Source organism: Columba livia, chromosome 3 (assembly GCF_036013475.1).
Source record: "Columba livia isolate bColLiv1 breed racing homer chromosome 3, bColLiv1.pat.W.v2, whole genome shotgun sequence".
Classification (NCBI taxonomy): Eukaryota; Metazoa; Chordata; class Aves; order Columbiformes; family Columbidae; genus Columba; species Columba livia.
Window position 1 is genome coordinate 52,526,049 of NC_088604.1, and position 22,827 is coordinate 52,548,875.

Below are 22,827 nucleotides of genomic sequence, written 5' to 3' on the forward strand. Positions count from 1 at the left end.
TACCTTAGTATCTCAGTTCATGGAAGCTCTACAGTTTCCTGTGTATCTCCTGCCTACTCATGAACAATAACACAGAGGGAAAAAAAAAAGAAAACCAGATAAAAACTCCAAGATGAGGGTGGCAGAACCCAGCCATGTAGCCTGGCTGAGTCAACTGCAATAACGCTGCCGGCAGGGGAGGTTGACTCAGCAATGCCATGTCTTTCAAGGTGTCCCCGCTGTGGCATCTGTGCTTCGACAGTGCTACTGCTCAGAGCAGAAAGAAAAAAAATATGCTTAAATTTAAGCAGTCAGATAACATAAACTGATACTTGTTTTGTCTGGATTTTAAATTATTTTTGTAGACATTTAATGTAACTAGTAAAGCTCTTTCACTATGAATAGCCTCAGCGTAGTTGTCTGGAAAAGGGGCAAAACTGAAGCAAGTAGTTTTACTCTATAAATAAATTTCTCTTGTTAATGCTTTATGCACTTTCCAGCAATGTTTTACATCTGCAGTTCTGCTTATGTGCACAGTTCTAGATCGGGAGCAGTACTTGGTTTAGCTTTTCAAAAACCTCTCGAAAAAGTGTGCTAAGTGGCTTGGACCTCCTGCTGAGATGAGTTCATGCTATTTAATAAGCAAGTTCCTACTTTCACATGGATCTCAACTTGCAATGCAGTGGCCCTAAGGACGTCCCAGGCTTCTCTCCTTTAACAAGCCTGTGTTGTCCCACCTATGAGGCCCAGCCAAGCCAAGGTGGTGGGTAGGACTGGCTCTGGACCCTTCTACCTGCGTTTGTCTCTCTGCACCTCACAGAGCCCAGCTACACTACGATAACGTACATTAGCTTATCACTTCTAACATCGCTTGGGTTGACAAGAAGTAGTAGCAGGGCAATCTGTGTTCCAGTTCTGTCCCACTCCAGAGGGGTCTTGATACTTGGAAATGGCAGCGTGGTAGGATGTAACCTTACATGTGAATCAACGCTAAGTGGAAACAGCCTGTGTCCCGGATAATTATTGTGAAATGTGATGCTCCGGACAATGAATGGACTCAAGTTCTTATTGACTGAAAAGCCTTCTCCCCACCTCTTTCTTCTGACACAAACTTCACCCTCTTGGCAGGATCAACAAAGAAAAATAACAATAGAAAGTAACAGCTTACGCATTGGTACTAGGCAGATGCTGTCTCATTAAGGTCAATTGCAGCGCATCTTATCCAAGGACTTGTGATCTATTCCCAGGTTGAGAAATCACATCTGTTTGGTTGGTTTTTTTCCCCTTGAGTAAAAACATAATGCTCTAAATGGAATTAGACTGAAGTATAACCTCTGAAAGCAGCATTTTCTTTGATTAAAGCCAGAAATATGTTCAGTGTTTTTTCTACACACTTGCTTTCAAATTTAATAGAATTAAAATATTATTAAAAAACCCCAAATGCTAAAGAGCTAAACATTGTTCTGAGAGAATGCAGACTATTTCCTCTATCTAATTAAGACATCAAGTATATGTGTATTCTATCAAGAAGCAACAGCAGCATTTCTGCAAGCGCATCTATATTGTAAATGACTTTAAAATGACAAATTTTCCATTATGGAGTTGCTTCACTAAGTACAGAAATCCTTTTCCTCCACCCACAACTTTTTCAGTTGAACACTGCGTCCTAGCAAAGCCTGAACAGCCTTTAAGAAGCCTTAGAGCAATGCCTTCTGTTTTTCAAAAAAGAACTATGTATGTCACAAAGCAAGATATTAAACTCTGTTGGGTGGCACTATAATTAAGAACAGATTAGCTTACCTAATAAACTGCTCGCCTGCTGGTAGTGGCTTGTTGGCCTACAAAAGACTGAAATGTTCCACTAAAAGTACATTGTGTGCACTGCACAACATTAACAATAAACTGTGTCGCCTAATATCTGCAAAGCAGGCATCATGAAATAACACAATGTATACAATGTTTTTATTTTTGCCCTTTCTACAAGCAAATGCGAGTTCATGTCTTCCACAAAAGAACACAAATCGATATCAATTTGAGTTTGCTTTGCACAGTGCTTTCAGTAACAGCTTATACCATGAGAGAATAAAACCAAGAAGCTTATTGTTACCATAGCTATGGTTTATTACCAACCTCCTGAAATTTCAGGTTCTTCTTAATGTTCCAGGTTTCAGAATCAGATTTTCACCTGAGAAATTATTTGCATCATTGCTAGAATAGTTAGGGATTTACATGGTTCATTACTGGTGGGTGGGTCATGCACTTTTTTAATGTGTCATATGACTTTAAAATAAGTCTAAGAGAGTTAAATCAGCTCCGTGTCATCAACTCTGATACTGCAGGAAGAAGAACACATGCAGGTGGCGGGATCCAGTGGCATCTAACCAGTAACTTGTGAAGATAATCAGGAATTTCTCAGGTATGTTTTTCTCAATTTTGAGTTCTTCTATTCTACCTTCCCTTAATCTCCACCCTCTCCTCTCCTGAAGGCAGTGTGAAAGAAGGGGAAATACAAATGGCTCAGGTGGGGTGGAGAGAAGAGGTAAAACCCAACAGGCCACAGGTAGGTAGCCTTCTTCTCCCAGGCATCCAGAGTTGGCTCCTAACATGTTTAAGACCCAGACTGCCTGTACTGGACCGGTGAGCCTCTTCCCCTAGCCCCAGTGGGACTCACCAACATATCTACCTTCCTTTCAGGACATAACACTTCAACAAAAATATTTTTTTTTAAAATTGTTTCTCTTACATTGCATGACTTTTTTTCAGTCTCTCCAGTTCTCTTCTTGAGCCCACTCGAGTCACTTCACTTTCTATGAACACACTATCTCATTTTAGGAGCATCCCATATTTTTTTTTTTCCAGTAGGTTTAAAGCAAAAGGAGATAGCAAGCTGTAAGGACTGAGACCTCTTGGTGATATTCTACATCTATTATGATGATGAAACATTTGCTGAAGGCCATATTTTGGATCTGTTGCAGCCTAGAGGCTTCTTTGTAATAATTGATACAAAATGATAACTTGGTGCTCAATAGTGTTATTTGCTATTCATCAGAGAGAAACACCAGCAAAATGAAGAAATAAAGGATAATTGTGCTACCAGTCATTAGTCCAGGAAGGCACAATCCAGTTTCAAAATGGCTATACCAAAACCCTTTCAATTTGGGATTATCAAAGTACTGAATGTTTTGTGTTTACTTCTCTGTGCTGAAACCTATGCTAAAGCCAAAGAAGCCTCAGCAGCGCTGTGGTTTGGGATTTTGATTCAATTGTCACTGGCAATGCTTGAGTTTTTACAGTTGATGTTTTACTTCAAGACACTCGTGTTTGACTTTCCATTATACACAGATAAATGAGTGCAGAAGGATAAAGCATTGGATGATATTACTGTAGGATTACCTGCAGATTTTTAAAGTTCACCTCAGATGTGAAGTAACTGCCATACTAGAAGCACAAAACAGCATTTAGCCTGACTTGTTTAAAACCTACCTGCTTTAAAGGTTAATCAAAAAGCACATCCCCTTGTGCATTAAAACAAAGGATCCAACTGTGCAGTGAGAGTCCCTGCTCCATCTCTGCTTTGGCACGAAAAGCAACAAATCCCGTTTTGCAACAAACATCACTGCCAAATTCTATAACTTTTGAAAAATACAGAATTTAAAACTACAAGTGATCATATACAGGAAGGCCAAACACACTAGAATGCAGTCAGCCAGCAATGCAACATTGTGTGAATACTTGGAAATGGAAATTTCTTCCAAGTGGCCATCATTATCTGCTTATAGCCTGAAATATGTAGTTTGTTTACTCCAAGTCAGAAATATGACCTATGAACATTACCAGTCAGAACATTATCTGGTCACTTGCGTTTGAGCCAAACCCAGTATTACTGCAAAGGGATGAAATTTCAGTAAAGTCAATGGAGTTTTGCCAGTGCTCAGTTTAGTCAGTTCAGTGCTGTCATATGCCCATATGTAAAAGTTGGACGGGAAAATTAATCTCATGCTTAACTATAAATACAATTATCTTCTTGAAGCTCTCTGCCCCATTTTTTCCTCCATTGACTTTTATTCTACAAAAATCACAGGCATTGATTCTACAGTAATTCACTACTATATACTATAATAATGTGTCAGTAAATACTTTATTTTCTCTCAGCAGAGAGAGGTTCATGCCTGCAGTGAGAGGTTCATGCCTGCTATGACTGGGTATCTTATGCTGGTAGGATAAAATCTGGTTTAAAAGGTCACTTTTAGACTCCTGCTGGACACCCCCTGCTGATATCTCTGAACCAGCCCACTCTCTGTGTAATGAGGGCCGGCAGCTGTCAGTCACGGCCCTGCTGGGGACATCCCAGTGCATGGGACGGGCAGCCTAGAAAACACTCTCTGGTTTCGTTATGCCTGAGACTGCAAAGCACAATTTGCTTATACTCTGTGCTTCATATCCTTCAGTCTTTTTAATAACATTCTCATGTTAAAGTGATTAATAGCACACACTTCTTTAGAGAAACCCAGTTCACCAAAAAAAGGTGGAAAATGCCTGAAATGCCAACGGTGGCTGTACAAGCCTGTACTGACCACACTGCCCACCAGATTTTGTTTCACAGGACGTCAGGGTTAGTGTATGACATATGTATGAATCCACCACAGTATCCTTAGACTGTTTTGCTTTTGACTTAAAATTAACACAGACAAGAGTGTTTATTAAAAGTAACTTGGCAACTCTGGCTTGGCTGTATGATCATTATCTGGTATTCTACTTTTACCACATTGCTTGAGTGACCAAGTTGACCTGGGAGGCATTTTAGTAAACATGCAACCTGATCTTTGGTCACAGAGAAAACAACAAGAAATTGAGCTTCTAAGTGAGCATGTAACTTTAAAGGTACATAAATAAAAGAAGCGTAGAAGTATCGCTGCTTGAATTGTTATGGGCTGTCCCACTAATTTAGGAATCCCATGGCATAAGAATTGTATATCACATAGTGAACGAGTGCACCATTTGAATACCTCAAATATCTGGTTAAATCAATTAAAATTAAATTGAAGAATCATAATTCCAATTTTCTGGTTAACACAGGACAGTAGGGTACCAACATGCTCTATACTTTGACTATTTAGTTCTCAGCATTACTGTCTTCTGAGCCAAGCATCAGACAGTCCATCCAGAACATGGGAACGTTCCCCCAAGCTTCTGAAGGAAGACAGATTGCTGTCTATTCACAAGGTAAAAATAGCGCGAACCACCCAAACAAAATGCATTAGTGGGAAGAGATAAATAGCTTATTTAGAAGTACAGAACTGGCTACATCCTTACAAAACAACATTATATATATGCTCCAAATGTGAAAATTACAAAAAGCAAAAAATATACTGAAACAGGACATGGCAGTTGGTGCAGGAAGCTAAAACGGGCAGCAGCAAATATGCATTAAGCAAGTGCAAGAAGCAGTCACACACAAGACTTCTATCTGCAAACTACTCCAGCGAATGCTCCGTGAAGTCAGTTCATTCATGGAAGTCCTTGCTCAAACACATCCCTGAGCTTAGATTACAAGACTTTCATGCTGCTGGTCCTGCTGGAATGTGTCCCCAGCAGTCACCACGACAAGATATTTACTTAGCACAGCCACTGCGGTTGAAAGATAGAGCAGAAAAATAAGAAAGAAATTAAAAGGAAGCAGACAGCTGTAAAAAGTATCTTTAAATACATGCAAGTACTACTTGTCTTTCACTTCTACATTAGAAGATAATTGCTGCAAGGATATGGTCACAAAATTTGGATTAAATATACAAGTAAACCATATATTTTGCTTTGTTTTAAGGATAGAACTCAAGAACTCATTTAAAAAATGATGAATTGAATTGCATATTCCAAAAACATGTTTGTTGCATTTATGTTACTGCTATCAGATGTTACCGATATGCCAGTACATATAATTTTAAAACATAAATCTGTGCCCTCTGAAGGTTGACTCTAATAGACCTCTAGACTAATCTGAAAGATCTAAAAGCCTAGAAGCATCTAACAAACTCTAAAAAGTACAACATAATCAAACAGTAACACCTACTCGATGCTATATATCCTTGAACTTATATATTTCAGTGTAAGCAAACCTTGCACAGAGGTAAGAAAACAAAGCTGTGTAAAACAAACTACCAACCATTTTACTTGAGTCTATATTTAGCATTTGCTGCATTGCACTTTAATTTCTGAAAGTGCCTCTGCAGAAGCATCAAAAATCACTAGAAAAGAAGTTGTTGGGTTTTTTTCATAATGTCATCATGAGACACATTGAATGTTCAGAAAAAAGCTTCACCTTGCAAGATTTCCACATCAGTTCTGAAGCACAAAACAGTTTAAAAATCCAGGTGAATTATCAATATTTTGTTTCCCTCAGATAACCCTCTTGAAGCTCACCATCACAAACAGAACATGACCTATTGCAAACTCAGATTTGGATGAAAACAGATGAAAATAAAATATTGGCAGATTAGTTCCTTCTTTTTAAAAAAGCAGATAAGTCAGTAAATCCAGTAACTTTCATTGGGCTAGCAGGTCAATTTGTGAGACAGGGTCGATCAGATATATCCAACTATCAAGTTTGAGAAACTGTGAATTGTTTCCTTATCAAATGAAGTCCCTAACTTCCCCTCACTGGGTTTTTTAGCATAATTTTTCATGTGATTTTCAAATATAATTTTACAGGAAGTATATATAGGTACTCAAACTGGTAAGAGCCTAATTTGCTAAAGACTCTTTCACTTAAAATACAAGCAAGCAATGACTGAAATGGACTTTTCTTGTAGAGTACTGATAACTACAGCTGCAAGGATTTCCCACAGAAATCCTTTTTGCTCTCCCAAGTAGCGAGTGCAATGTAGGGTTTTACTGCCCCTGGACCTCTGCCACTTCAGACATTTGCACAGCACACGGCACAGGGTGCGTGCAGCGGGTCCTCCCTGCCTGATGGCAATTCCCTGCAGAGCAGCACACTATGGACTTGCAAGCTCTCTGATGCGCCGTGGTTGGACTTAATAAAAAAAAGAGCAGAGACGAGTTATTAGTTTGGTGCAGAAGAGGATAAGGGCTCAGGGTCCCTGTGGCTCTGTTCTGCAGAGAAACTCTGCTTGATGCACCTCCAGGGTCCCGCAGCCCGCTTGCAAAAGGCTTGAACAGTAACTTGACTGACTGGACCTCAGTGCTGACTCTGATGACTGTATGCAGGATGAATAAACACATTAGGACCACAGAAGAGATTATCCAATTAGTTGTGCAACTTAGTCACACAGTTTACCATCCCAGAAGACCACATTTTTGAAGGAACTCAGGGCCAGGATTTCCCAAGCCCTCATTCCCCATATGGTGAGCTCTTTGCAGAATCTGCCTGAGAGAGAGTGGGACTGTTTGGCAAAGAACAAAGAGACAGATTTCTGAATGTGCTCTTCCCCCACCCACCCTCATCACCTCTATTTTCAAGTACAAAACTAACTCCATATAATTTCATCAGATTTGACAGTCAGCCACACTGTTACGAATGTAACAGATGAGTGGCAGACTGGGCTTACTGCTCAGCACAGAAGAGAGAGAGACTTGCCCCTGTAAACACGTCACCATGTCAGGTTGCAGCATTTGCTGGGTGGGAGACAAGCATGATGCAGGTCTGCTCCTACTCTGTACACATCATATTTCATCTTTGATTCAGGCACTGCCTACCGCTTCTGTCCTGCTCAACTACTGCAAATGAGTAGGCAGCTCATTTGGTGGGTTGCTGCTATCTGCAGAAGTAACTGGCAAATGTATTATAAGAGGTATTCATGATAATAATACATGTGTGTGTGTAGGTGTGTGTGGTGAGGCTTTCAAAGAGAAGGTGTAAAACATCTGTCCCCCCAGGCCTCCATGGCATATGGCCCCTCCTCTAAACCTCTCGCTCTTATTCTGACTTGCACTTTCGGACATCGCCTCCAAACCAGCGGGAGTGAGTCCCGTTGTCGTCATTTCAAATATGATGGAAACTGGGCACACAACAACCCACCATAGAGTAGGGGAAGGAGTTCAGGGTTCTCCAGTTCTAATGCTTCCCTGTTAGACAATACTAAATGTACTTACTACCCATAGAATTGTGTATTCATAGTTTGGCAAGCTGAGGTTTTGCAAGAAATGGAATTTGTTGTAACAGTAATGTCACTATTACTAACCAGTTTCAAGTCTATTATTTAAATTAATTACCTTTAAAAAAACACAGGGTGAATGGAAACAGCCCAATTACTTCTATGCTGTGCATAGCTATTAGAAAAAGTGACAAATAATATAGATAAAATTGTAAATTAAAGTTGTTTACATAATACTATTAAATACTATTTTCTGAACACTTTAATACTTCATAGCTAGCTAACAGAGAAAGAAACGTTATACTAGAAAAGAGATTTTTATTAAAGACAGCTTTGATTTTTCAAACACCACATGTTTTTCTGTCTGGCAGGTAAAAACTGTTTTCCCTTGTAAAGAAGAGGTGAGTATAGGATGTACCCAAAAAAAGACAATTATTCTTGTCTGACCTAAACAGAAGTATTGACTTCTGTCTCTGAAAGGAGTCTCTTAATACAGCAGGTAAGTTTTCAGTAGCTATACAGATGGGTTGTTTTCTGTTGCGGGTTGGTTAGTTGTTTTGTTTTATTTCCCCAGTCATCCAAAAAAAAGAAAGGCAGTTGAAATTAGCAGCCAGTTCATGACAGATTTTGGGTCCTCAACAGATGGTAATGAAGAGAGTAATGGGCAATATAGTGAAGAGCGTGATATTCCACATCTATGTGATAGGAATGATGGGAATTAAGAAGACAATTCTGAAATAACATTAACTTCCAGACCACAATTAAAACATAGTTAGCTTTTCAGAAACAAGAAACAGGCTCTTGGTAGGAGGCCCTGAATTTTTATTTGCTTCTCCAACAGCACTAAGTGTGTTGTCAGTTCTCGCTAAATAGCAACAGTCAAATACAATTTTCTGGATGCTACAAAGAAACTTACATCTGTACTATTAAGTAATGCCTTTTTAGAAATTTGTCAGTATCAGCTTCTAGAGTTTTTATGTTCTCAAAAACTCTTTGTTTCAGAAAGTGTTCACACTTTCTTTGATATAAAAGTTTTAGGGAGACAAATGAATAGAGCAATGAGTCTTTCTTTTCTTGCTTGCTTTCATGTAGTCTGGGCAGTCAGAACTGAAATTCATCTTGGGGGGCAAATCCTGTTCCACATTAAGCTGATGACTGATTTGCTAAACTCACATAGGGTCAAAACATCGCAAGACTTGCATTTAGATCATGAGCTCTCTTCATACAAAGTGTTTCAGAAGGCAGTAAAAAAACCCAAAGGTTATTTGTCCCCTCCATAAGAATGTAGTGGCTTTCAGAAAGAGAATAAAAAACAGAATGAGAGAAAGAATGAGAAAGAGAGAGAAAGAAAGAATGAGACAGAAATAAAAAAAGGGGGAGATAATTAAAAAGAAGGCAAAAGAAAAAATGAGAGACAAAGAAGTAGAGACTTAGAAAGTGAAAGAAAAAAGGAAGAGAAGGAAATAAAAAGATGATGAAAGAAAAAGTGGAAGAAATAAGGAAAGGAAGAGAGGAAGGAAGGAAGAGAGGAAGGAAGGAAGGACATAGAGTTTTGGAGAGACAATTTATTTGTCTTGGAGAGGGGGACAGGGAAGTTTGGAGAGTAGCATTGCACTGATTCCTCTTTGGAATAAGTTATAAAATTGGACACGCACATAAATCACATACAGATAACTGTAAGCAAAATCCGCCTGGAGCCCCCACTAATCAGCAGACTGTAGAGCCTCCAGAAGGCTCAGCTGTTCCTGTCCTTCCACGCACATCCTTGCTCAATGCTTTGCAGTTTGCTTACAAGCTGAGCTCTTTTTTGTCACAGTAAACAGACAAAGAGAAATTCAAACCAAACAGCCGAGCCTGCTTGTTTGCTATACATAGAGGCTTCTAAGAAAGAGGGAAAACAATCCCAGCTAGCCTGAAAGCAGAAGGACATTGCTGAAAGACAATGATTTCCCTCCCCCAGCTTGCATTGTCCTTAGCCTTCCTTGTATATGGATCATCGTTAAATGACAGAAAGATACAATAAAAAGCCATGGGGAAAAAAATAAAAAGAAGTAATGGACATATTTCCTTCTGGGCATTAATATAATCAATGAAGCAGCTACTTCAGTTACTTTGTTTGTGATCTGTCCTTGTTTCCATTAGGAAGCCACTTCCAGAGGTTGGCATTTCCACTTACAGAGTCCCCCTGCACAGTGAAACAGTCTTCAAGCAAGTGGCAAGATAGTACCACGTATTAACATTTTCCCTCTGAAGACCCAGATGCCAGAAGTGAAAACTGTGCCTTGTCTCTCTGCATGCTTATATCTGTCTTAATTAACTGATCACAGCAATAATCTCAGCTGAAATGATTCTCAGTAAATGGGTAGGAGGGAGCTGCTTTAGCAGAGCTGGATGAAGTTTTTCACTGAGCTACTACCCAGGCAAGATCCAAGAAACTACCAGGGGCTTTGGCTCAGCACCTTCCTGAAGTAGAAGGGATGTGAATTTTCTGAGACCGGAAGCAGAATTCTGAAAAAAAGTTTGATACCTCCTAATGTGGCACTAACTGCATTTAGAAAAGTCCAGTCATTGTTTTTGGGGGGGATTGTCCAGGTCACTGAAGAGAAAGGGAACAACTTTAAAACGGAGAGCAGAATCTACATTCAAATTCCAATCTTTCTCACAATCTGCCAAAGTACTTTGGATTTATAATCACTGTGTAACAAGCCAAAATTATCTTGAAGAGGAAGAATCATTAACATTTGCCCCATTGTCTTAGCTTTATTTTTTTCTAGTGACTGAATGTCAGTCCAGTCATAAAAGATGATTTTTCACAGAATCACAGAATGTCAGGGATTAGAAGGGACCTCAAAAGATCATCTAGTCCAACACCCCTGCCGGAGCAGGAACACCCAGATGAGGCTTTTCCCCTACCTTTTCTGCTTGGTGGTGGTGCTATACAGCTCGGTATCCTCATCTCTCTAGTGTATTCAGCAGTACAAGAGAACTCATGTTCCTGTTCTCCAGCTGGAGAACTGTACAGAACAAAAGTTTTCCATGGTAATCCACTCAAAATGACAAGCCCCCATTTCTTAATGTAATGAAGCAACACTGAAAGTACTGAGCGAACACTTAATACCGTTTGTGGTTTAAACACATTTAAAACAAAGATCCTAAAGTGTTTTACAAGAATAAACTATGCCTCACAAACACCTCGCTGGAATTTTACAGTGTCCATCACAAAGGTTTTCCAGCTATGGATTATTTTTGGTTCGGGTTTCAACTAGGTAAACTAAGGTGTAAACACAGGCTGAGCATGTGTCCAAAAAGCACGGTCAAATAGTTTAAATTCCATTTTCTTTTTTCACAATTTAAGACGTGATGTATGCATAGATCTACAGTGAAGGTAAGATGGTCTATTCACATCATCCTATAGATGAACAGAGTCACAAATGTTTATTCAGCACAGGGCTGGCTCACTTTGGTAGACTAGTGCATATTAGCAAACTGAAAAGGAATGCAGCAGCCCATCTCCTATAAACACCACTTGGCTATTTAAGCCTACACTGCACCAGAAATAGACTTAAATCTCACAAACACCGCCAAATGTCAGAGCATATCATTTATTAATTGCACGCTATATTACTTTTCAAATCAGATTTTATGTGACCCTTACTATATAAAGCTGGAGAACTATTCTCATATACTTGAAACACTTCTGCACTGAGGAATTATCCTGCTTTTAAATCAGTTTACAGGCTATGCAGTGAAGGTCGAACTACAAGGCAAAAGATTCAGATTTTTATTTGAGTGTTGCCCCTGGTTCAGACACTGACCTCAAACACATTCCCTAGTGGATTTTTTTTTCGGTTGGTTGGTTTGTGTGTGTGTTTTCTTTGTTTTGTTTTGTTTTTAACATTACCTTTTACTGAGACATTGCTGGTTCTGCTTTCTTTTGTCCTATAACATCTTCTATTGCTGTCCCTCACATCTCCTGCTTGCTTAAACGTGACCTCTGGAATAGTCTGCTCCAAGCTGGATAAAGAACAACCCCAGAACTTCCTAACGTTCACGCAGCCACTTTTCAACCAGGTGAAGACCACATGTAGTCAGGTCTGTAGTCTGCAAATTTTCCTTCAAATGCTGCCTTCTGTTGGCCAAGTACAGACCATAATCAGCCTAGACATGTAAAGATGGTTCAAGTAAAAAAAAGAAAAAGTAGCATTTGATGCAGGCAGACAATGAAGCCTTAGAATACAACCCTGTGTAATAAATCTATTTCGAATTGCCAGTATGGGACATATTTTGGACTATACGGTTTTACACACGGAGGATGTGCTCTGATCTTTTATGCCTCCTCTAGTTAAGCTAGGTTTTCACACCGACAGCAGAGCTATTGTGTGCCTGACATTTACTGCTGGAAATGGATGCTGTGTGCTGGCAATGAATGGAAAATCTGAGCAGAAGCAATGAAAAGATATCTTCACAGTGTTCCTTGGTCTCTTGTTAGTCATTCAACGTAGAGGAATTCAGCACAGAGGAAACATGCTGGGTGAATGTCAGTGTTCCCAGCTCCGGCTGAAGGAAGAAAAACCCTGCTAAAAAACAGAGCATGGGTACTGAGCACGACAGCCTCCAGATTTTCAGTGCACACCAATGAAAACCTTCCTGACAGCAAAGTCGCCGCAACCCAGCTGGGGTTTATTTGCAAAACATGCAGTTTTCCACATAAGAGAGCAAGCTGGGATGCTTGTTTTCAGGTTGTGTGGAAAAAATCTAATTGCTCTGAGGGATTTGTATTTAGATGCAGCTTTGCAGCCTGCAGAAAGAAGATGTAGTCAACAGACCAGAAAGTAGAGTGTCAATCTGACCAGAAATTCCCCAGCACTTTATAACCTCGTTTGAGAATGGTGTCCATGCTGTACGGCTGGATCCCAAGGAGCCGACACAGGCTCTTTGTGCAGGCACTGCTTTGAGGCATTCACTTACTATTTCACTTACAGACTTCACCAGAAAATGTTTTTCTCGCTGTCTTAATTGGTGTCCTCCCTAGAGAGACAGTGAACCCTTTCCCAGCGGAAGCACCAGGCAACCTTTTAAAAAGTATTCCGCAGACAACTTCGCCTCCCAAATGCTGCCTGTTTGTGTGCCTGACCACTGTGTGCACAGCCGGGCACCAGGAGGGGAGCGGAGCCAACTACAAACCCTGCCTGGCACAGGCTCCCTCGTGATCTGACAAAGGCACAGGGATCCGCAGCTCTTCTCCTTGCAATGGCTTTGTAAGGAACCATCTGAGGACGTACAGAATATGAATAAGCCACACAACACAAGTCATTTAAAAGTAATCAGGGTTACTCACAAAAGCATGTAATACATTGGATGTCTAATCTAGAACTCACGCCTCTTTCAAGTTAGAGGCCAAATGAAAGACTGGCCAAGGCACAAGACAGTTGTTGTAATCCCCCTGCCCTAAACTGTGCTGGGAGGATGACATTCTACTGGCTGATATGTTGTGTAATGACCTTTTGCATATCATTCTTCACGCAATTAGTTTGAAAGTTGCTGCTAAAAGACACATTGAGGATTTATGCCCTTTGTTTTCTTATTTTCTTCACATTTACATATTGAAAAATGGAAAATGTAACCAGACAACTAAGGTGGCACTCAAAGTTTTGTTCTTTTGGCAGTATCATCCATTATAAATGTTACTTACAGCAGCTGTAGTTATAGACTGTACCCTTGCTGGCAATGTAGATTAAAAAATAATTCACATTTTCCCCGTTTGCAGATTAAAAAAAAAAGACTGCAGAAAAATGCTCTGACAATCTATCTAAAAACTGTTTCCTGCATGCTTTCAAGAAATCAAGGAAGGAGATGGAGGAATTTGGTGAATTTTTTGTAGCTCTTAAAGAAAACGGACCTTAATCAGAGGCTTTGATTTCCAGAAATTGTTAGTATCTTTCTTTTCGGAAAGAGGAAAAGCTTCTCTTGCTTTTATGTCATTATTACAGTTTATCTTTACGTATGAGCTTTCTGGCATACAAAATTTTTTCTGGAAAATCATGAGGAAGTATGGCTTTGGCTCTTAAGTGAATTATACTTGCTTAATATTTACATTTTTTCATTACATTTTTACTTTAATAGCTTCTAATAGTCACTGAACAGTGTATTTACTACACAATGCAACTTTAAAATGTCTATAGAAATGCTGCTGCACACAAATGTTTCCATGGAGGGTTAAAGTTGTAGTAATTTGGTGTCACAGCACCAAAGTGTGAGTCAATTGGTGAGTTTTCATATTGGACAAGCAAGAAAATGTAGTTATCTGAAATAAATAACTTAGAACAGATAAAGTAAAATATTTACACAAGTTCAAATTAGTCAAAGTGCTTGCTTCACAAAGCACATTCACATCAGTGCTCATGCACTAAAAAGCACAAAGGATGCACATGAACATAAAATCAGACAAATGCATTTACAAATCAGGTTCCAGGTCACTGAACAAAAGATGTTGCCATTGACACATAGTCACTGGTCTATAAAGAGAGATGTATATAATCTTAGTCTGATTTCCAGCAGACAGCTGGTATTATATTGCAAAACCTGTTGCATCACAAGACCTTACATTGACATTGCCATGTCTGTAAGGTAACCACTACTTAAGAGGTAATAGATTCTAGACTATCAACAAATCTCTCACTCATTTACATGAAATGTAAACTGATTTCCACAAGCTACATCAGTACTATCAGTACAGTATTAAGTCTAGTAAAATAAGACTTTTTAAAATGTATCAGATCATTTCACAATCTGAATACATCCCTAATGAAGATCCATCTCTAGTTTTTCAGAAACTTGTTATCAAAAATTCCCTTGTCTTGCTTTACCAGAACAATCACTGCAGACATCCCAAATCAACAAATCACTGGGTGATGGGTTATCAAGTAACTGATAGAAAATGTTGCATGCATAGGACAGATGCAGGGCAACAAAGATGATTAAGGGAGTGGAGCATCTGCCTTATGAGGAAAGACTGAGGGAGCTGGATCTCTTTAGCTTGGAGAAGAGGAGACTGAGGGGTGACCTCATTAATGTTTACAGATATATAAAGGGTGAGTGTCATGAGGATGGAGCCAGGCTCTTCTCAGTGACAAACAATGGTAGGACAAGGGGCAATGGGTACAAACTGGAACACAGGAGGTTCCACTTGAATTTGAGAAGAAGCGTCTTCACAGTGAGGGTGACAGAGCACTGGAACAGGCTGCCCAGGGGCGTTGTGGAGTCTCCTTCTCTGGAGACATTCAAAACCCACCTGGACACATTCCTGTGTAACCTCATCTGGGTGTTCCTGATCCGGCAGGGGGATTGGACTAGATGATCTTTTGAAGTCCCTTCCAATCCACAACATTCTGTGATTCTGTGACTAGGCTCAGCTTAAAGGAGTATGAATGTCCCACCCCCATTCCTAGATTGGCATTATTAGTGCCCTTATTGATACCTAGCACTAGTGTGATAACTTTTTTTTTTGTTTTTCCTGGAGGGAGTAAATCAAGATCAGTTTAGATGTGGCCTTATTCTCAGTAGGGATGAGCAGATCCCTGGGTTTCCAAACAGGTAAGCTGTTCCTTGCGCTGCCCAGTGTCGCAGGAAGCCTTGCTGCACGGGAGCTTGCCTGCCAAATTCCCCAGCCCCAAAGCTTCCCTGTAGTTGCCTTCCCAGCCTCCCGCCTTGCGGGGACAGTTGCCCCCTGTCCTGCCTGGGGAACCCCTGGAGCTGAGGTGTCTGGCAGCATGCAGAGCTGGGGGCACTGAGCCACATCACCTGTGCTGTCACCTCTGAGCCAGGCTGCCTCCCCGCTTGCTTCTTTGCTGAACTTGCAAGCAAAATGGACATCTTGCTGTGGGAAGCCTTGGTTTCAGTGAGTCAAACAGTCTTCTGCTGGAGAATCCTGCCAGAAAGCATGCAAGCACTGCTCCTGCTGCCTTGCACAGAGCCACTGCCAAGCAGCAAGGTGTCCAGCCAAAAGAGATACAAGCTTTACCCTCAGAGCAGCAGGCTTTTTGACAAGAGCTGCGTTCCTCCTGGGCCGGAAAATGCCTGGGAACACTGTCCTTTCCTCCTGAGACAGCACAGCTGCACCTTGTCTTCCGAACCGGATGCTATCTGGCTCCAAAAGTGATTATCACAGTAAATTTTCCCAGGAAGAAGGGCATTTTTTAATATTTATAGCAAGATAGCAAAACATACAAACAGAAGAGACTTTAGACAAACACGTTTATGATTATTTTCGTAGAACACTCACAAAAAGCTATTGTATTTGGCAATGAATTTAACAGTCACTTGTGTTGTTGAACTCTTTACCTTTAAATAACACTCCTAAATCAAGTAGCTGTATCATTTTATCTGTCCGCTCCATGATGCTTCTGCAGGAAAAATGACGGCAGGTATGTGCACCTCCCATATTTGCACACTGTAAAACTCATCATTAGAGAAACAGGAAAACACACCCCTTTGAATTTTGCACAGCCTAATGCATCCCCCAAATAAAAGCACTGAAGAAAACCTTCCTGTCGTTTTATCTGTTACTTCCAGATCACTTTTTGTACATGAATCAGGCTCCAGCAGCAGTGGCAGCGTGCTCAGCAGTGGTCATGGTCTATAGGATAGGTCCCATCTAGAAGAAGCCACACAGGAATCCCAGGGGAGATGGGCCATGTCTACCTTCCACCGACAGCTTTCTGGTTTTCTTTCCCCTCTTTTCTATTTTGCACCATTCCTTAGTACTGAAACTATCTCAGGCTTAGGATCTAAATCTAGGGACTTCTGTGAAAATTTTGACCCAGACCTGTATATAAACCTTATGAATCCAAATGTGATTTCTCTTCTGTTACTTCTGGGGTTTAAGTTTTTCCTCTGTTCAAGTCTCACTTTTTATTGTAATCTTCATAAGCAATTATACAGATGTGCAGGATTTGTTTTACAGGTTCAACATTTCGCTCTCAGCTGCTTCAGAAAACAGACAGACCACTTGTGCTGAAAGTCTCCTCTTGCTGCCTCTGCTTCCCCAGCATCGCTGATAGCACATTTACATCCTGAAGCAAAGGGCCTGGCCAATTCCTCTGTGTGATCTGAGACAGTGAAAGTGCTTTCCATTATTTAAGTGCCAAAACCTAAACCAAACAAATGCAGAGATCTAACTAGCTCAAAAGAAAAAAACAGGCTCCTCTGGAGAGCTGCTCCTTCTCCAAAGGATTCATTAGTTTGCCTACAGATCACAAAAATATATAAGGCATCAAGAAGATAAACACCACTATAGAGACAGCAAGGCTGTACTTGTAAATCGTATGCTAAAATGTCCTACATACAAAAACCAGTCACTGTAATCCCTACATAAAATGTTCAATAGGTTTTTAGACTGTTTTAGGAAACACTAGAAAATATTTTGTATACTAAACAATGTTAAGCTTTTCACCTTTTGTCCTATAGATATTGTTTTATGGCTTTGCATTTGGAGACTTTTCTTTGAAATTATTCTGTACAAGTTGCACAAGGGAAAAAAAGCACGTTTAAAATCATGGAGCCGTATTCTGCACACACTTACTCTACTGTAAAACTCAAGCAACTCTACTGACCTCAATGGATTTAAACTGGATTTATAATGAAATACAGAAACTGTCCTCTACTTCCACTGATTAAGCTTCAAAGTCATTTCCTTATGACCTTTTCCAAGCACAAAGACATTTTAGACAGTGTTACATAAGCGTATTGCTAGCTACAATATCTGACTTCAGTGAAAAAATGATGGCAACAATTACAGTTTCTCCGTTTTCAGTCTTCTTTAATATTACTGGAACCAAAAAAGACATTTCCTTTTCTGAAAGCTCTATGATATTATTTTTGTTTCTGATCCTGTTCTTTAGCTCAAAGAATCACAAAAGAAACTTACTTGATGACATAGTTCACCCCCTGCAAAATATCCTTATTTTTCTTTATACGACATCATTTTCTCCAGCATCCTCTCAAATGTCTCAAACAAGACAGCTTATAGCACTTCTCAGGAAACGATTCTACATTCTTGCCACGATCTCAGGCAGAGCGGGTATGCTGACATCAGGACTGTGAAATAACAGCCTAGTACAGAGTGGTATCTGACATGCTTAGGAAAAATTAGGAACAGGATAAAAAAAAACCCCAAACCCTAGACCAAGACCAGGCCCCTGACATGAACCTAAGCCAATGCTACCAAACACATCAGGAATTTTATCACTTTGCACTGCCCCAAATGTTTTCTCTCTGTTTTCTCTCCATAGCCTCTGTCATAGAGCAACACATCCCTTTCATGGCTTCGCTTGGTGACATTAGAGCCCAACACAACATTCCTGATATGAAAGACAGCTCCTGAAATGTGGCTTATTTTTGCAACCATGCCTGCCCAACTCCTTCACGACTGGGAGCAGTTCTGACATGGAGGTTTGCAGTATCAGTGTAATTGCACTGGTGTGGTGCATTCAGACACAAGTTCCATAGCACAAGGTTTGCAACATGGACATAAAGAGTGGAGATAAGAAAGAACATGAATTCATGTGTGTAAATGCATACTGTACATTCTGACTCTCTTGTTTTCTTTCTGCTCAGCTATCAATCGCAATTTTCCAATCTGCATGGAACACATTTTGAACTTAGGAAGTCCTTTTGGCTACACGGAAAACTTCCATTCATTCTGTTGATCAAGCTTGACCCACCAGAGTAACAGCAGCAGAGCTCTTCCTTCAAAAGGTAATTCCTTTTGATCAAATACAACATGAGCTGTATTTAATAAGTGTAAAAATCTAGATATTTTTGCATTACAGCTGTACTTTTCCATCTTAAAAAAAAAAAGTTTAATGACACTGACTCACAATCTCCTGCACTTGTGTAGGTGTTTACTGTATTAAGCCTTATTTTATTTTCACACTTTAAAAATTTAAAATTTGAACATATGAATTTCACATATTCACATTCACATTTTGCACATATTTTGGTTGGATTTAAATTATGATAGAGTAGGATATCTGACCCTATTTACTACATCTACAAAACCTCTGCTTTCTAATAAGGTGCTAAAGGGCTGTGACTAGCTGTATCACAGGTAAGGAAGAAGCCACCTCATATAAACCTTCTCTTGCAAAAATTAGGTTTCCTCTTAATCCATAGCTAGTCAAAACTGCTTTTATGTAATCTATCTCACATTATCAATGGGAAAAAAAAACCCTGCAGTTGGGATACATTGCTTTATCATCTATTACATTTTAAAGCATAGGCAAATAAAAAACAGAACTTACAAAGCCCTAAAAATAGTACCTGTAAGTGCTTTTCATCTGTAAACCACGCAAACTATGTCTCCTTTCTGCAAAGGTACATGCTAAAGCTCATGGCAAACTGAGAAGACCATTGAAAATGACTAGCTTAAATAGAGATGCATTTTTAACAGTGATAAAAATTAAGACTTATTAAGCTGATAAGACAAATCTGCACATACATCAGGAGGAGGGACCATAGCAGATACACTCTTAGAGGCAGTGGTAGCAGCGGGTGTCTTCTCCCCAGCAGCTGCCAAGGAGAGTGAGGAGAGAGTGATAGATTGGGTAACATTGCCTGAGTGCGATGGCATCTTTACATTTCTAGATAACTTTATATTTTAACCAAAGAGAAGAGCATCATTCAGAATGCAGGTGGAATGCAGGTGGTGTGTAGTGACACAGAAGGAAAACCACCCACAGCTTCACCAGCAGCTACTGAGTAAAAGCTTCATCTTCATTTACACTGAGGTCATTCAGGAGGAGGAAGAAGACTTGGTATAAACAAGGACTTCCCCCAAAGCACACAATTATACATTGCTCTAGAAATTATGTTGTTATTTGCTATGAACATGAACACGTTGCCTTTGCCTTGACATATATTTTTCCATAAATGTCAGAATATTTATGTATCAGCAGGACCATTATCCTGTGAAAAAGACCCATTTCTCTGATGTTACCTTGCAATGATACCAGAGTATAGTCCTGTCTGTGGAGCTGCTAGGGAGCTAGCATTATTTACAAGTAATATTATTTTAAAACTAGCTGATTCTTAAATAAAAAGGGGATTTTTATGATTGTAAGGCTATAGAGAAATAAATGGTCTTTAAAAAAAGAACTCAAAATGTGGTATTTGATTAATGACAGAGTGGTCAAGTATCACTTCCCAGCCTCAGATAATAATATTCAAGCCCTTTCAGGCTTTTTCCATGACAAAATATATTCATGCTACTACAAGCATGTGTGTTACATACTGTGTGGTTTTACCTCTTTGCCTCAGCGTTTTTTTTTTTACCAGCTATTTAATTTGGTGTTGGCATTCATATACCGCGGGATACTATTAACCCATGGAACATTCTTTTTCACAGCCATAATCATCTAATCAAACATGGAGTTAATTACCTCTGCCTTTATAGCCTTGATTAATTCCAACAAGTAAATGTTTATCCCCCTTCCATGACCAATACAGGGGACTGTTTGGGGTGCTTGTTTATCCCACTAAAACCCCTCCCCTGGAAAAATGCCTCCAAGCAATGCCTCGCTCATAGCTTGGGGAAGGAGGGACTGGCTGTCTCCATAGCAGCATTCCTGGCTCTCGCAAATAGCTCTGCAAGTCCTACAAATACAGGAGCTCGGGCCAAATTGAGAATAGACTGCAGTAAGATGCCTCCTATCTCATCACTTGGCTTCACAATTACTTCCTCAAGTCCCGGTAGCGTGAGCCAAAAGCTCCCTGACACACAAGAAGCAAGCAGGGCTTAGGAAACATAAATGGCAGATTCCTCCAGCTGAAACACAACATGCTGCTTAGATACCAGTGGAAGAACTGTACCTCATCCGTGGCAGGTTGGAAGTAAAAAAAAGACCCACAACCATTCTCCTGCCTATGAATTAAGAAATTAAAAGACTGAAACTGGGCCTTTAATAGCTTACAAATGAAGGGAAATCATTACTTCATCTGCCATCATGCTTACAATGACACAAACAATTTATTCCATTTCAATTAGTTGTTATTATTATTCTGCTTCTATTATAAAACCACTTAAATGCTCCAGCTGCAGCCTTATCATATAGGAACTCTAAGTAAAAGCAAATAAACCTCCCTTATGCAGAGAAGTGGTGCTGATTTGAGTCAGGGTCTGTCTTCAGTGGGTAAGTTAGGATGCAGTAGCGAGAGTGTGAATTTACAGCCCACAAGCTAGTCTGCACTAGGCTATTGCATGGTCACCATGAAAGCAGAGTAAGTTATGGTAATATTTATTGTATACTAAGAACATCCATAAGGAATACAGTACAAAGCGGCTAACGAACTACATGTTCGCATCCTGGCTAAGCAGGCACTAATTTCTTCCATGTATCAATGTACAAGCCAAATTAGAAACCATATGAGTTGGTACAACCCATGTTTCATTCTGTGCTTTAGCAAAATTAAAACCAGAATCACTAATAGACTGAGATAGGAACAGGAGAGAAGGGACCTCTACTCCAGCAATCCATATGAGGACAGTGCTCAGCCATCCTCCAGCCCAGCTTCTCCTCTGCCCCAAAGCTCAGTGTCCTTCACACGATTCTGGTGTCCAGCCCAGGTCCCTGTTTCAGTCACCCACTTTCTTAGTTCTCCAGGGCTCACTGCAGCCAGTGATGGCCCCAGCCATGGACCAGCACAGCAGCCTGTGTCCTGTGAGCGTCCTGACTTTCCCCTGAACTGCCCCATGACGATCACAGTTAGACAAACAAAGGAATTTCCAGTTTAGCGAACTTCATTATCTTTTATATAAGTCTTGTCAAATGCATTTTTCTCCTGATGTAAGTAATGGGAAATTCCAGGAAACCATCAGTTAAACCTGAGGGAAGTCTGAGGAGATATTTGGCCTGGCTGGAGACACAGAGAGTGACCAGCCCTGGAAAACACAGCCATGTTTGAGCGTGCTGCTCTAGGTTTTCAGAACACTATTTTGTCCCAGATTTTAACTCAGGATATGCAATTTTTCCGCATCTCCCCAAGGTGTGACCATGGGATCTCACTGGTCCCTGGCCCTGGGGAGGATGGTGAGACAGGTGCCACAGGATGAGATGCAGACCCCCATGAGGGTGCTACACAACACTTGGCCTCCACACCAGGAAGGGTCCTCCTCCAGATGCCAGTGCCAGGCCATGGGACCTGATGTGGTAAGCATGGCCCTCATGACATCTACTCTGTTTCCCAGGCTTAAAAGCACAGAATAAAAGGAGAATAAAAGCCCTGCAGCTTTTGCAGAGAAGAATCTTTCTGTCACTCCTCCTCTGTGTAACTTCAACCTCTTGGCTGGGGCCCATGGAGCCGGAATATCAACACAGTGTTGCTCATCCTCACCATCTCTAGCAGTACTGCTCACCAGAGACATGTTTCTTTCATATGCGTAAAACAGCTGTCCAAAACAAAGGATCTAAACACACATTACTACTCTTATGTGGATACTGTCCAGATGAGCTAGGCAAAAGCTTTTTAAATAATAATATGGTAAAATCATACTGCTATGCTTTTAGAAATATATATTCAAAACTGTAACTGCTAGAAATATTCACACACAGTTCTGTCATTTGGGCACGTATTTTTATAGTTTGTGTTTTTTAATGAGACTAACTCTTTGCTCGCATTTTTTCTGCTCTGTTTCTCTCATGAGCCTGGCTGTTATTTCCCCGTGCCATGCCCATCTCTGGTC

At 40.3% G+C, this 22,827-nt stretch overlaps 1 protein-coding gene across 2 annotated transcripts in view; it reads right to left on the minus strand.

The window, feature by feature from the left end:
* CEP85L (centrosomal protein 85 like) overlaps positions 1-22,827 on the minus strand; it is a 150,379-nt gene that overhangs the window by 119,802 nt on the left and 7,750 nt on the right. Inside the window, exon 2 of one of the 2 annotated variants that reach the window (XM_065056745.1) lies at positions 11,004-11,104. The exons of the other annotated variant lie outside the window; for it this stretch is intronic. Within the exon in view, the coding sequence (XP_064912817.1) occupies positions 11,004-11,046 (43 nt within the window). The 5' untranslated portion in view covers positions 11,047-11,104. The remainder of the gene's footprint in view (positions 1-11,003; positions 11,105-22,827) is intronic. 2 annotated transcript variants of the gene reach the window in all.